At 51.8% G+C, this 13,789-nt stretch overlaps 1 protein-coding gene across 2 annotated transcripts in view; it reads left to right on the forward strand.

Annotated features, from left to right (window-relative positions):
• The window catches only part of TTC39A (tetratricopeptide repeat domain 39A), a gene marked incomplete at its 5' end in the record, with an annotated part of 49,163 nt that overhangs the window by 22,297 nt on the left and 13,077 nt on the right, over positions 1-13,789 (forward strand). For both annotated transcript variants that reach the window (XM_081054988.1, XM_081054986.1), the window contains 9 exons: positions 2,980-3,111; positions 3,995-4,071; positions 5,361-5,428; positions 7,160-7,224; positions 9,234-9,333; positions 10,736-10,801; positions 12,708-12,816; positions 13,341-13,408; positions 13,489-13,548. In XM_081054988.1, the coding sequence (XP_080911114.1) occupies positions 2,980-3,111; positions 3,995-4,071; positions 5,361-5,428; positions 7,160-7,224; positions 9,234-9,333; positions 10,736-10,801; positions 12,708-12,816; positions 13,341-13,408; positions 13,489-13,548 (745 nt within the window). The remainder of the gene's footprint in view (positions 1-2,979; positions 3,112-3,994; positions 4,072-5,360; positions 5,429-7,159; positions 7,225-9,233; positions 9,334-10,735; positions 10,802-12,707; positions 12,817-13,340; positions 13,409-13,488; positions 13,549-13,789) is intronic.

The following is a 13,789-nucleotide window of genomic DNA, read 5'->3' on the forward strand; positions in this document are numbered from 1 at the left end:
GCTCTCAGTTGTCCTCCGCCTACGTTGTTGCCCCAACCACTCCCACACCCAGGAGAAGCAAACTTTGAGGCAGGGGACCTCTTTCTCCAAGTCTCCAAGCCTGACCTGTTCAATTTCTCTAGTCTTGACTAACCCATCGTTCTCCTGCCTGGGGATAAGTGGCCCAGCTTCTGGTGGGGTGGGGTTTTCAGGCTGTGATGATCATGATGAGTCTTACAACAGTCTTTCAGGAAGGTGGACTGGGGATATAAGCCTCTAGAAGGTACTTGGGCTGGAGAGGAAGGCAGTGAGGTGGGGGGGCTTCCGTAAGGAAGAAGGGGCTTGGAGGCAGGGGGACTGCCTCTGCCTTCTAGCCTAGAGCCACCTCACCCAGAGAGGTCCTCAGAAATGGGGTCTTAGGCTGGGAATGGGGGGGTGGATGCCCCATGAAGGATCTGTGGGGGTTGGGTCAGAGTCAGGGGGCGCAGATGGTGGGGACAAGGATGGCTGACAAGTAGCTGACAAGGACCTGTGCCTTGGCTGCTGGTAGAGGGGGGTAGGGCTGGAGGCCCCTGGGCTTAGCTGACCTCCACGTGGCCAAGGAGACCCTGGTCCCAATACCAGCTCTTCTGAGGGTTCTTCCAGTGTCCCCCACCCCCCAACTTGACAGCCGGTCTGGGCCCACAAGGAGAGATCCCAATGGGCATCATGTTCCAGAGCCGAATCTAGCTCAGAGGTGAGGGGTCTGGATGCTGGATGTGCAAACAAGAACTTTGTAGAGTGCACACTAATCTTGGAGTGTCTGAGCTCAAGGGGGTTGTCATGCCTCTGAACCCCAAATCCCAGCCCATAAAGAGCTTCCAGGTGGTGGGCTGGGAGGGGCCAGGATTCCCAGCCCTCAGAAGCATGTCGTGGCCTTGGGACTCAGACTAGAAATTCCACTTTGCCTGCCAGCTGCCCTGCGGAGGCTGTTCCTCATTCCGGGCCCAGCACCAGGCTGAGGGGGTGGGGCTGAGTCCGGGACTCAGGCCTGGGAGGCAGGGATTAGGGGTGAGAAGAAGAAAAAGGCAAGGGTTTAAGAGTTAGAGCGGCCTGGTGGGAGGTGATTATCTGGAGAGGCATGGATTTCTGTGCTACCAGAGAAACCTGTCCCCAAGGACAAAGCTTTTATCGAGGGCAATGACCCTTGACCCTGGCAGGACATGGAGGGACTCACATTTATTGAGCATCAGTGATATGGCCCTGGATTATTTAAGCCACCCAAAGTTTTAGGAGAGAATGGTTATGGTATGCATTTTACAGAGAAAATTGAGGCTCAGAGAGACTACAAAACTTACCAGGATCACACAGCTGGTAACTAGCAAAGCCAAGATTCCAGTCTGTGTCTGAGAGAGTCTGAAGCCTGAGTTCTGTCCCCACTGCAGGCTGTGGCCTCCTTTCCACAAGCCACTGCTCTCAGATTAAGCAGTTCTAGCAAAGACCTGGGAGGTGTCCTGACACCTACCAGGGCTGGTGAGAGATGAGCCCACCATTATTTTCCTTCAAAAACCTTTGACGAGCAAGGATAATATCACCTGAAGGTCACCCAGAAGTAAAAAAGCAACTTAATTTACAGAGGAGTTTCATGAATGAGAAAGGCAGGAAAATGGGTAAAGTCATGTGATTATACAATAGAACAGTCTGTAAAGCTTAGTCATCTTTCTTTGCCCTCCAGTTGTCAGCATAAGCCTGGCACTGAGAAGATTCATAAATAATTAACGAGGGGGTGCAGGGAAGGGAGTGAAACCGCTGCAGCACCTACTGTGTGTCAGACAAGAGTACTGCTGAGCTAGCTCCACACAGACGCGGGCAGGCCAGCATTATTGTTCCCATTTTGCAAAAGCAGAAATCAAGGCCTAGATATGCTATGACTTCCCCAAGTACAGAGAAGGACTGGCATTGTTCCCATCCCTCCTTGCCTGTTGCTCTCTCCCTGTGTTAGACTAAATGTCCCCCAGCCCCAAAACACCCTTTAGTTGATAGGTCTGGGGCTGTGGAGAAGCAGGGCGGCTGGAGAGGAGGCAGGCTCGCTTGGTCCCATCCCTTTGGTTCTGAGGGCAGAGGTGAGTCCCACACAAGCTCTGTCCCTGAGGTACCCACAGTCTGGGGAGAAGGCACAGCCTCTGCGGTTATACATTTATTGTGAGCAGTTATAGACACATGCTCCCTGGGGAGAGAGGCCTGGATTCTCAATGGCGCTTGAGGCATTTGAAGACCTTGACAGATGAATCAGAAGACGACGGGGTAAGGGAAGGGTATTTCAAGCTGAGGGAACAGCATGGGCAAAGACCTGGAAAAGGGAATGTATGGGATTTTCTTGAGGAGAGCATGTGTGGTTGAGTCTTGAATGTGACCAGATCACAGGGCAGAAACAGAAGTGACAAGAGGGCTGAGCTGAAGAGCCCACAGGCAGGGCCTGTGTTGTGTGGAGCCCTGGACCCAAACCTTACCTCACAGGATGTGGAAGCTACGGGAGGGTTTAACCAGAGAGGTTTAACCTGAGAGCAACATGATCAGCTGATGGAACGGGGAGAGACAAGAGGTGAGAGGCCAGTAAGGAGGTCCAGGGAGCAAGGATGGGAGGAGCCCAGTGGTGGGGCCTGAGGACAGAAGAAATCCCACAGACAGGACTTGGGCTCCACCTGTAGGAGGTGAGGCAGAAGATGAGAGACAGGCCCTGGCCTCAGGCCAGCATTGCTAACCCCTTTTTGGAGTCTTCACAGCAGTCTTGCTGCTACTAACTCTACAGAACAGAAAAGAAACTGAGGCTCACATTTGGAAGATCACTTAGGGCCAGTCAGCTGGCATCTGAGGTCTTTAGACCTTGAGCAAGTTTCTTCCCCTCCCTGGACTTCCATTTCCCCCCCATGCAGAGTGGGAGAGGGGATGGTAGGTGACTGACACGGCCAGCTACCTCTGGAGTTTTAGGAGTTGGCACTCTTATGTCCTTCTCTCTGGCAGAACCAAGGAGAGCATGTACCACTCGCTGACGTATGCCACCATCCTGGAGATGCAGGCCATGATGACCTTTGACCCTCAGGACATCCTGCTTGCTGGCAACATGATGAAGGAGGCGCAGTTGCTGTGTCAGAGGTCAGGGCTACAGGGTGGGAAGGGATGAGGGGTCGTGAGGCCCAACCTTCTGTCACCCTGGCCTGCTCCAGTGCCTAAAAACGCCATTAAGAGTGCTGCTCTTTTTGGCTACGAGGACGTGTCCCCAAGTGCTAAGAGCTGTCCCTGTCAGCACTGCCTCAGGAACCTTGTTGTCTGAGCCACTCAATGAGAGGCTCCCAGGTGTGAGGCCTGATTGGGAGGAGATGACTGGCTCTGTCATTTAATAAGTCGTTGACCTTGGGCAAGTCCCTCTTGGGACTTGACTTTTCACATCTATAAAACGGGTGTGTTTTTTGATAGGGTTATTATTGGGGCTGAAATGAAGGCACCATTTACAAGACCTGGCATGTAATTGGTGTTCAGTACGTGCTAACTGCTTGAATCAATGAACCAGTAGACCCCGACTATTTATGTACAGGTGGCCATCATTCATTGGGCACACACTTGTGCTTGGCCAAGGCTAGGCCCTGTGCTCGATACTGGCTACCCAGGGGATCATCAGATCTGGCCCCTCTGATGCCTGCACTGCCTGGTTAGAGACATAGGCACAGATAGTGACATCCCAGCGTGATTCAGGAAAGCACAAAGGGTAATGGGGGTCCAGCTGGAGGAGCTGGAAAGGCTTCCTGGAGGAAGTGATGCCAGAGCTGGGTCCTAAAGGATGACTAGGAGCAGAGGGAGGAGGGGAGAGGACTCCAAGCAGAGGCAACAGCAGGGGCAAGGGTGTGAGAAAGCCCTGGATTTGGGGGAGTTGCTTTGAGCTCATTGTGGAGTCCTGTGGGAGGGGCAGAAGATGTCAGAGCCCACCTGGGCCCCTCACTCACCTTTATTGCATGATCCGAGGCCCCTTTGTCCTCTTTAGGCACCGGAAGAAGTCCTCTGTAACAGATTCCTTCAGCAGTCTGGTGCACCGCCCCACGATGGACCAATTCACGGAAGGTGCGGCCCCCCAGGATGTCCTCTCGACTCTGCTGGCCCCAGGCAGCCCTGGTCCAGGCCCAGGGAGGGATGGGAAGGGCAAGTTGTCCTCCTCCTCGACATCACCAAGGGGGCTGAGCCCTGGCCTAGATGCCGGGACACGTGGGTCAAACCTGGGGCCTTTGAGGAGTGGCTCTCACGTGAAGGGGGAGACTCACTTACCTGATGGCTCTACCTGCTAAGAACCTGGATGTCCAGGAAAGAAAATTCGGTCACAAGGTCTGTGTGCTTTGTTGCTCAGGCATTGTGCAGTTAAGTCTACTGGTTTAATTATCATAGTGATCTCATGTGCCCCAGAGGGAATGTGGTTTTAGAAGCTGACACACTGGGATGAGACAGCTAAAAGCAATGGAAGAGATGGTCTGGACTGCCAGAGCCTATGTGGCATTTTTGTGCCGTGACCACATGTGGCTGTCCTGGCAGTAGCAGCAGCCAACCATGAGCAATTTCAGGCTCTTTAGTGCAGGGGCAAATGGCCTTCTCCACATCGAGAGCCCTAGAAGTTTCCAGTAAGAAACAGTGCATATGAAGGTGTCACTCCCTTCTTCATACCCTCCATGGCCCCCTGATGCTCATAGGACCAAATCTGTAACCTCCCACCAGTGTTGAAGGCTCTCTGTAACCTCCTACCAGTGTTGAAGGCCTCCTGTCATCGTTCCCTTCCCCCTCAATCTCTCCCCACCTTATCCCATTTTAACTACCTGTGGCTCAGGGGTCCCCAAACCTCTGAGTTGTTTGGTTTTCCTGGGCCTCTGCCTAGAAAGCTATGCCTGTCTCATCCTTTCATTCCTTTTTTAATTCAATGTCCTTTCTTCTAGAAGTCTTTCCTGAATCCAGGCCTGTTAGGTCCCCATCCCTTACTCCCACAGCTTCCCTAGATCAGGATATTCTTCACTCATCAGTCTGACCCAGTGCCTGCTTCTTGCTCGGCACTGTAGGGGTGTTGGTCCGCAGCCACCACAGTGGTGCTTGGGGAAAAAGAGAACAGGCTGAGGGCCCTGTGCTGCCATTCTGAGTTGTGGGATGGGTGTGGGGGAACAGGTGGAAGATAAGCAGGGGAAACATAGACTAATTTGGGACAGTGGTGAGTGCTATGAAAGAACCAGAGCTGGGTGATGGGATGGGTGGGGATGGGGAGGGTGCTGACTCAGGATCCCTTGGCTTTTGGGAAAGTGGGGGTGGGAGGATTTGGCCCACACCTCCTGCCAAGAGTCCCAGGAGACCACAGGGCTTTGGTTTTCTCCCTGCAGAGGAAATCCATGCTGAGGTCTGCTATGCAGAATGCCTGCTGCAGAGAGCAGCCCTGACCTTCCTGCAGGTAGGGACCCTCTACTTACACAAGCAACCTGGGGACTTCAGAAGATGGAGAACTACGTCCACGCCAGAGGGTCTATAGCAGCTGCCATCAGCCCCCTCGCGATTCAGGCTCAGTCACCCCCACACTCCTGGCTCTGGCCAGGCTCAGTGGCAGAGGTGATGGGCACACGTGAGCACATGTGTTCCCATCCACTACCAGGATGCACTTCTACCTTGTGACTGCTGTTTTCCTGCTCATGGGGTGACATTGTCCCAAAGCCTGCTTTACACTTGATTTATTCAACAAATAAGTTTAACTGATTCATTCAAAAAGTTGATTGTAGCACCCATGAATATGCATATATTATAGGTATGTAGTTTTTACATACCTTACACACAATGTATGTTTGTTTTTACATACATTTACATATATTACTTAATCTTCTCACAGGCCTGCAAAGGGGAGGATTTGAGGGGAAGAGCCACTTTCCCAGGATCACATGGTTAGCAAATGGCAGAGCTAGGATTTGAACCCAAATCTGGCTGAGTAGGAGCCTATGCTTTTTACCACACAGTGGTAATTATGAAAATCATCCCCTCATGATTTTACCAAAAAGCTTGGGTTATAATTATCCCATATAATCATCATGTAAATATGAGTATTGGGATAGAGGAGCATATATAAATTTTATTGTTCGGGTACTGTTTACTTTTGTTAGCTATTTTTCTATCTTTTCAGACCTCTGGTGATTAGAATTGGATTAATCCTAATCTTTCCTTAGTATCACTGTAATAATTGCACCATGACTGGCCTTTTATTTGTTTATTCTAGTATTACACATAATAAATAAACAAATGCTCACGAACACCCACTGCCACCACCACCACCCAACTAGAGAACAGAACAATGCTAGCAAGTCTTCTCGCCTTCTGGGCCCCTCCTCAGCCTGTTCCCTGCCTTCCTCCACAGGGGAAACCACTAGTTAGAGTTTTATGTTTGTCGTCCCTCACCCTATTTTTTAAAAATAATTTTCTCATCTTCCTGTTGATGTCTGAACACCATACTGTTATGGTTTAGTTGGCTTCAAGCTTCTTAAGGCCTCAAGTTGGGTGGGACTGGCTTCCTTCACTCGATCTTATATGGCTGTATAATATTCCCTTCTGTGAATATACCAGTTTGTTTATTCATTCTCCTGCAGAAGGGCATTTGGGTTGTTTCTGGTTCTCAGCAGCTATGAACTGTGGTGCCGTGAACATTCCCTTAAGGTGATTTCCGCAGCCCATGTTCATCCATTTCTCTCAGGTGTACACCTGGGGGTGGAGCTGCTGGGTGGGCTGTGGGTATTGGTGCTTTAAACTACAAATGTGATCAATATCAGCTTGTTGTAAAAAGCACAAGCAATCTGAAAATGAGCGTCCCTCTTCCTTTCCCACAGTTCCTCCACCTAGAGGTGAACCTAGAGGTGCCCAGTGAACCACGGGGGCATCTCCAGGCCTTTCTCCAGGCACATAGTATTTGTATCTGGAGGCTGGTAAACGGGGTGTGGTCAAGCGCTGGGCATTTGGGAGGTTTTAGTAAGCAACTCCCAGGGGTAGGGAGGCCTGGTTTGACTGACCTCTGACCCCATAACCCAGGGTCTCTGATAGAGCTGGACCCAGGAAGGGGAAGGCAGGGCCCAGAGACTTGTATGACCCTTCTGGAGCCTCTGGCTACCCACCCAGGCCCAGCTCTTTGCATCTCTCCCTCCTGCAGGATGAGAACATGGTGAGCTTTATCAAGGGCGGCATCAAAGTTCGAAACAGCTACCAGACCTACAAGTGAGTGGGGCTTGCCCGGGGAGCCTGGGGCACCGCACCTACTACCCTGTACCTGTCAGGCTGCTTTGTGGGAGGCAGAGAGCACGCTCTGGAGGCTAGAATGCTGTGTGACTTCGGGCATATTTCTGTACCCTCAGAAGTTCAGTTTTCTGGAATATTATTCCCCTGTTTTTCTGGGTGTCTCTGTTGCTTCCTCTGAGGGCTTACACTGTGCCCGACTCTGAGCTAGGGGAACATAAGACACAGATTCTGCAAAAACAGCTTGGTCTGCTAGTGCCAGGTGGAAGGACATAGGAACAATCATTTTAAGAGCAGCAACAGCAGAATTACACATCCATTAAGGCCCAGTCCAAATGCCACTTACCCCGTGAGGCCTTCCCTTACTTCTCCAGTAAACAGGGATGGCACACATACACACACACCTCTCCCTACGATGGGAGCTCACCAAGGGCCAGATTATTTCTGTGCCATGTCAGCACTGGGCCAGGAATAGGCCATGTTTATGGATGAAAGAATGAAGACTCAGTGCAGAGTACTTTTACCCACCATGGTATCACAAACATCTACATTTTCAAAATCAAAAAGCTCTGCAAGCCCAGTTCCCACCCACAAGTTTGGCATTAAATATCATTTTCCATTAAAAGTTGACCAGAATTAATTTGAGATTATTTATCATCTTTATTTTCCTCATTTAATGTGACTATTTCCCTGCAGAGGTCTTGCGAGTTTGATTTCAAGGTGTTGCTGGGGTGTAACACACTGTGCAGGATGTGGGCACCACATACTTTGTGGGTCCGTGCTGGAAACCAGACAAGTGTTCTGGCCTGTCCAGTCTCCCCACCAGGCAAACCTTGTCAACTCACCCCCCCTGCCAACTCCAGAGGCTCCTCTGCTCTTAGAATAAAGTCTCCGGTCACTGCCAAGTCATTCCTGAGACTGCCCTCCTTGCCACATCTCCCACCCCACTCTGCTTCAGACCTTTAGTCCTTCCCTCAGTTCTTCAAACATGCTAAGCTCATTCCTACCTCGGGTCCTTTGGACATGTGTTCCCTCTGCCAGGAACACACTTTCTGGGCCAGGCTCATTCCCTCTCATCTCTCTGTTTTCCACTCAATTGTCAGCTGCTCAGAGAAGCCTTCCCTGAACCCAGGGGAGGCTTAATCAGGCACCAGAGTTCTTTTCCTTTGAGGCCCTCCTCACCTTCACAGTGACTTGATAGGGCTCTGTTCACTAGAGTGGGAGAGTTATGCGGGCAGCAGCTTGGTGGCTTTGCTCCCTGCTGTCCTCCAACCGCTGGCACACAGGAGCCTCAGTCAGTGTTTGCTGAATGAAAGCCCTCAGGATGCTCATGGCCTAGGAAGAAGGTAGGCACATTTCTAAAGCCTCTGTCCTACCCCAGACAGGCTGGGTTATGAGCTCTGTACAGTTGGTGACCAGGAGAAAGAGGGTTGGATTCCAACCAGCGGATTCCAGGAAGACTTCCTGAAAGATGGGGTGTTAGAATTAGCCCAGTGGTTCTCAACTAGGGGTAGTTTTGCTCCCCATGAGACATTTGGTAATAATCTCTGGACACGTTTTAGTTGTCACAATTTGGGGAAGGTTACTCCTGGCATCTAGTGAGTAGTGGCCAGGGCTGCTGCTAAACATCCTAGGATGTACAGGACTGCCCCCACAACAAAGAATTATCCCACCTAAAGGTCAGTAGTGCTGAAGTTGAGAAACTTCTAGACAGAATACAGAGCACGAGCAAATCCTAGATGTTGAACAACACAGGTATGCCAGGGCTGATATGACTAAAATTTAGGAGTAACAAATGTATGCCTATTATTATAGTAGGAGGTCGAGTTAGAAATTCTTTGAATATCAGCTTTCTGGATTTCCAGAACTATTATCAATTCTCCACTAAGGAGTTCTGAGATCAGCTGGCAGTGGGGGGCAGCCTAGGCCCAGCTGTAATGGGACCCAGCCCCTAATTTGTAGCTGAAACAAGACTTTGCGTCCCTCTGCAGGGAGCTGGACAGCCTCGTGCAGTCCTCACAATATTTCAAAGGAGAGAACCACAGTCACTTTGAAGGAGGGGTGAAGCTCGGTGTGGGAGCCTTCAATCTGGTGAGTGGGAGTGCCCCTTCACATGTCCACAGTGTCTGGCTCAAGATTAATTACCCCTACACATTCCTGCCACACATATGGTCTCTGCTGGGCTACTGTGCCGGCCTTGTGCCAGCCCTGGGACCTAGCGATGAAGCAGACATGTTGCCAGCTTGCGGGGCTCACAGCTGGGGTGCGGGTGGGGGCTGGTGCTGGCTCCAGAGTCCTTTCTGTGCATTTCTTTCAAAGTCAAGTTGAACGCTTGAAATCCACCATGGTGGCAGTATTTATAGCATCAGAAATTGGCAAACAGTAAATCAGGACCCTTTCTGCCCTGAAGAAAGGTGGTTAAATGCTGTCCAGTGGCAGGGTAGGAGACAGGCCTGGAAACAGCTGATGACCCAAAGGGAACCGAGAGCCAAGCTCCTTCCTGGGGCGGTGGGGGTTGAGGGAAAGTTTCATGGCGGGGCGGGGGCGGGGAGGAGGGATATTTGCGCTGGATCTTGAAGGAGGCAAAGGGGGGGTAAGTTTTCCAGGCAGGGAAGGGCACTCTAAACAGTGAACAGTGGGCTGAGGCTAAAAATCTCAGAAGAGCTGTGCCTGCTCCTGGGAGGAGGAACTGCTCATGGACAATTTAGGCTCCTAGGCTACATACCTTTCCAAAAGTGTGTGTGTGTGTGTGTGTGTGTGTGTGTGTGTGTGTGTGTTTGGGGTTGGGGGCTCTCTCCCCTTCAAAGAGCAGGCCTTTAGCCAGGTCCCTGCCCCACTCTGGATTCCAGTTTCCTCATATGAAAAATGTGAGCAGTAATCCTGGGCCAAGTGCTGAGAAATATAAACTGCAAAGTGCATCAGATGTTTGAGTAGGTTACAGCCAGACCATCCTTGGTTCAAGAACTGACTTCACCGCTAAAGAGCTGTGAGACCTTGGACATGTCTTGTTACTTATCTGTGCCTCTGTTTCTCAATGTGTCAAAAGGGGCAGTAATCCCTCTGTGCAGGACTGTTCTGAGGATCAAATGTAATGACAGAGCCCCTGGTGCAAAGTAGGGACTCAGTGTAATAATAACAACAGCTAACTATTATGTACAGACCCCTTCTGTGTGCTTTACATATATTAATTTGATCCATCTGCACAGTGCACCTCTGAGGTAGGGGCTATTGTTATTACCATTTTACAGATGGGGAAACAGAGGCATAGAGAGGATGTATAACTTGCTCAAGGTGACCCAGCTGGGATTTGGACACAGTCTGCTCCTGTCACTGTACTGCTTCGCTATATGGGGAAGTTGGCTTTCCGGGAAACCCCCGCGACATTACAGGGACAGAGCCTGTACCCCGGGTTTACCCCCAGGACTCTGGGGTTTGGGGACTAGGGGTGGCAGCCCCCACCCATCCATGTGCCCACCTGCCTCTGTTACTGCAGACGCTGTCCATGCTTCCTACTAGGATCCTGCGGCTGCTGGAGTTTGTGGGATTTTCAGGAAACAAGGTAACCAACCACTTGCTTTCAGAGGCCCCTGACCTGCTCAGCCTCAGACTGTAGCTCAGCTGACGGGTTGGGGCTGAGGGGCTGCAGCGCCTGGGTGTGAGTCCTGACTCAGCCCCCTTGGTGTGTGGTCTTGGACTAGGCCCAAACCTCTCTGGGCCTTAGTCTCCTCTCAGTCAAATGGGGCCACTGATCCCTGCCTGGTCCCTCACAGGATAGAGGTTAGCGTGGGTGTGAAGGGCAGGTCCATGCAGTGGCCTGGGGGCATGTTCGCTGAGCCTGACAGGTATCAGGAAGCTGGTCTTTCTCCCCTCAGAAGACCTGGAGCAAGTCCCTTGCCCTGGGACTTTCCATCTTTTGTTCTGGGAGATGCCCAAGGGAAGTCCAACTGTGTATCAGGCCTTTAGGGCAGAAAGCAGAGGACTCACTTTACTAAAGCTTTACTGAGGGCAGGAACCTGAATACCAGCTAGCAGATCAGGGAGGGCTCCCCGGTGGAGGAGGCCTGCTGTAGTGGAAGGAGCTTTGGCCTGGAAGGAGCTTTGGCCTGGAAGGCCCCTTCTTCCTGTGACTCTGAGCAAGTTCCTGTGACTGTGAACCTCTTTTTGGTAAAACAAGGGGCTTTTTTTTTTTAACACCACGTCAGTGTTTCTCAAACTTGGACTTTCTCTAGCTCATCTTGATTTTTGCCATGTCCATGGGCTTCTATGTTATTATTTCTACATTATTTTTCTGAAAAGTGGCTTATTTTTCACTTAAATTTATTTAAAGGAAACATAGTACACAGAAAACCTATATATTTGGCATGATAAGAGCGTAATTGTAACTATAAATGTTATGAAGACCCCACAATCTTACGAAAGCCCAGCTAGATTGTGTGGTCTGCCAAGGTGGTTTCGCTTTGTGAGAAAGGGAGCTGAGAGCGAGAGCAGCACTGAACGCACTCCAGCACAGGATTGAGATATTCTGCTGGTCACCGTCAGAAGGACAGACAGAGAACTGAGAAGCAAGGACCCACGCCTGGGGACTCGGCTTCCGCACGCCTGTCTGCGGACTTCTAAAACCTTGGTTGCATTCTGTGGTCTGTGGCCTGGGCCTGGAGAAACAATGGCCGGATGCTCCGCAGGTCCCTCTCAGTTTTGTTTTCTTAAGAAGGTTCTTGAGTCACAAGTAGGACTTCAGGGTGATGATGGGAGGGAAGAGCATGAAAAAGGCTGAGACGGGGGACTGTGTGGCCAGTGAGGCCCGAGTAGAGACTTCCAGCAGCAGCTCCGGCTCCATCTTTCTCCTGAAAGCAGCAGAGCCATGGAGAGTTTGAGGCAGGAATGAGGCAGGTCACATTTATGTATTACAAAGAACAAGAACGTCTCGGAGAATAGACCAAGAAGCAAACTGCAGGCAGGGACACAAGTGGGGTCTGGCCTCTCACTCCTCCCTAGCCAGGTTCTGGAGACATCTCCTCCAGGAAGTCTTCCCAGACCGCAGTGCTCATGGCCCCTTTTGTGCCTGAGCCTGTGGTTAGGATTATCTGCCTCTTTGTGGTTCCACTTTCCCCCACCAGACCTGGGGCTACTCGGGGCCTCTTCCCCCACTATGGGCCAAACAGGTGAATGAACGGAGGAATGGAAGAGGGGCAGTTGAGGAGGGGGGTGCCACCTGGGCCCAGACCTTTGTTCCCTCCCTTAGGAAGGTGGTTGAGGCATTGAGAGGGTCAGTGTCTTGCCCAGGGGTGCCCAGCTTGGAGCAGTTGACCCTGCCCCCGGGGCCCACTGCACTCCCAGCCCTTCACCAGCAGAACTGCCCTCACAACTGTCCAGTGACCTCCAGGCCCCTGCCCCTCTCTGGGTCTCAGGGTGGGTCCTGGGGAGCCCAGGCCCCGCTGGCCTCAGCCTGTCCCTTTTGTTCCCCAGGACTACGGGCTGCTGCAGCTGGAGGAGGGTGCCTCAGGACACAGCTTCCGAGCTGTGCTCTGCGTCATGCTGCTGCTGTGCTACCACACTTTCCTCACTTTTGTGCTTGGTAGGAGAGCCCCTGGGGCCAGTGTGGAGGGCTTCTGGGGTGGTTAGTTCTAAGGGCAGAGGGCAAGAGGATGAGGGGCTGCAGACCCTGTTTGGGCCCCTGAGACCGGGGATGGGGCACTGAAATCAGAAACGACAGAGCCACATCAACTGTCCTGGGCCCTGTCCGGCTGACCACACACTTCCTCACAGTTTGACTGGGTTCCAGCCTCCGTTTTCTCATCTGTGAAATGGGGATGGTCATACCCATCTTGTAGAGGGTGTGAGGTTGCTCTAGGCAGCTCCTTGGGGTTCTGAGCACAGCACTGGTGGGCATGGGCTCTTGGTTATTGAGCTCCGTGCAGGGCTTGGGGTGATACCTGCACTATCTTATTTAAACCTCACATCACCCTGGAGATAGAAAAATTATTATCTCCATTTCACAGAGGGGGAAACAGAGTCCCTGAGAAGCCCATGATAGGTGGCTGGGAGGACCACAGGAACTGATGGTGTTGGTGACTTGTGTTGTTCCCCCACCTCCTTCAGGCACCGGGAACGTCAACATTGAGGAGGCAGAGAAGCTCTTGAAGCCCTACCTAAAGCGTTACCCTAAGGTAAGCCCACCTCCTGCCAGACACCACCAACCCCCATGTGCCCCGTGTGCCCACACAGACCCACATATGTTTCTTTGCAGGGCGCCATCTTCCTGTTCTTTGCAGGGCGGATTGAAGCCATTAAAGGCAACGTGGATGCAGTGAGTACTGGCGTCCAGGCGGGTGCTGAGGACCCCCGGGGTCTCCCAGGCCAGCATGACGTCAGACACAAAGAGACGTATTCAGGGATAGGGCTTCGTGGGGGGAGACCCCCACGAGAGAACCAACGGAGAGCAGGTGTGGGAGCAGAACTGCCAGCTAAGGCAGTCTAGGAAGACGAGAGATGAGGTGGCAATAGTGGAAGAGGATTTTGACAGGGAGATGTAGAGGACAGCATCTCTG

This window comes from Rhinolophus hipposideros (genome assembly GCF_964194185.1).
Source record: "Rhinolophus hipposideros genome assembly, chromosome: 8".
Taxonomy (NCBI): Eukaryota; Metazoa; Chordata; class Mammalia; order Chiroptera; family Rhinolophidae; genus Rhinolophus; species Rhinolophus hipposideros.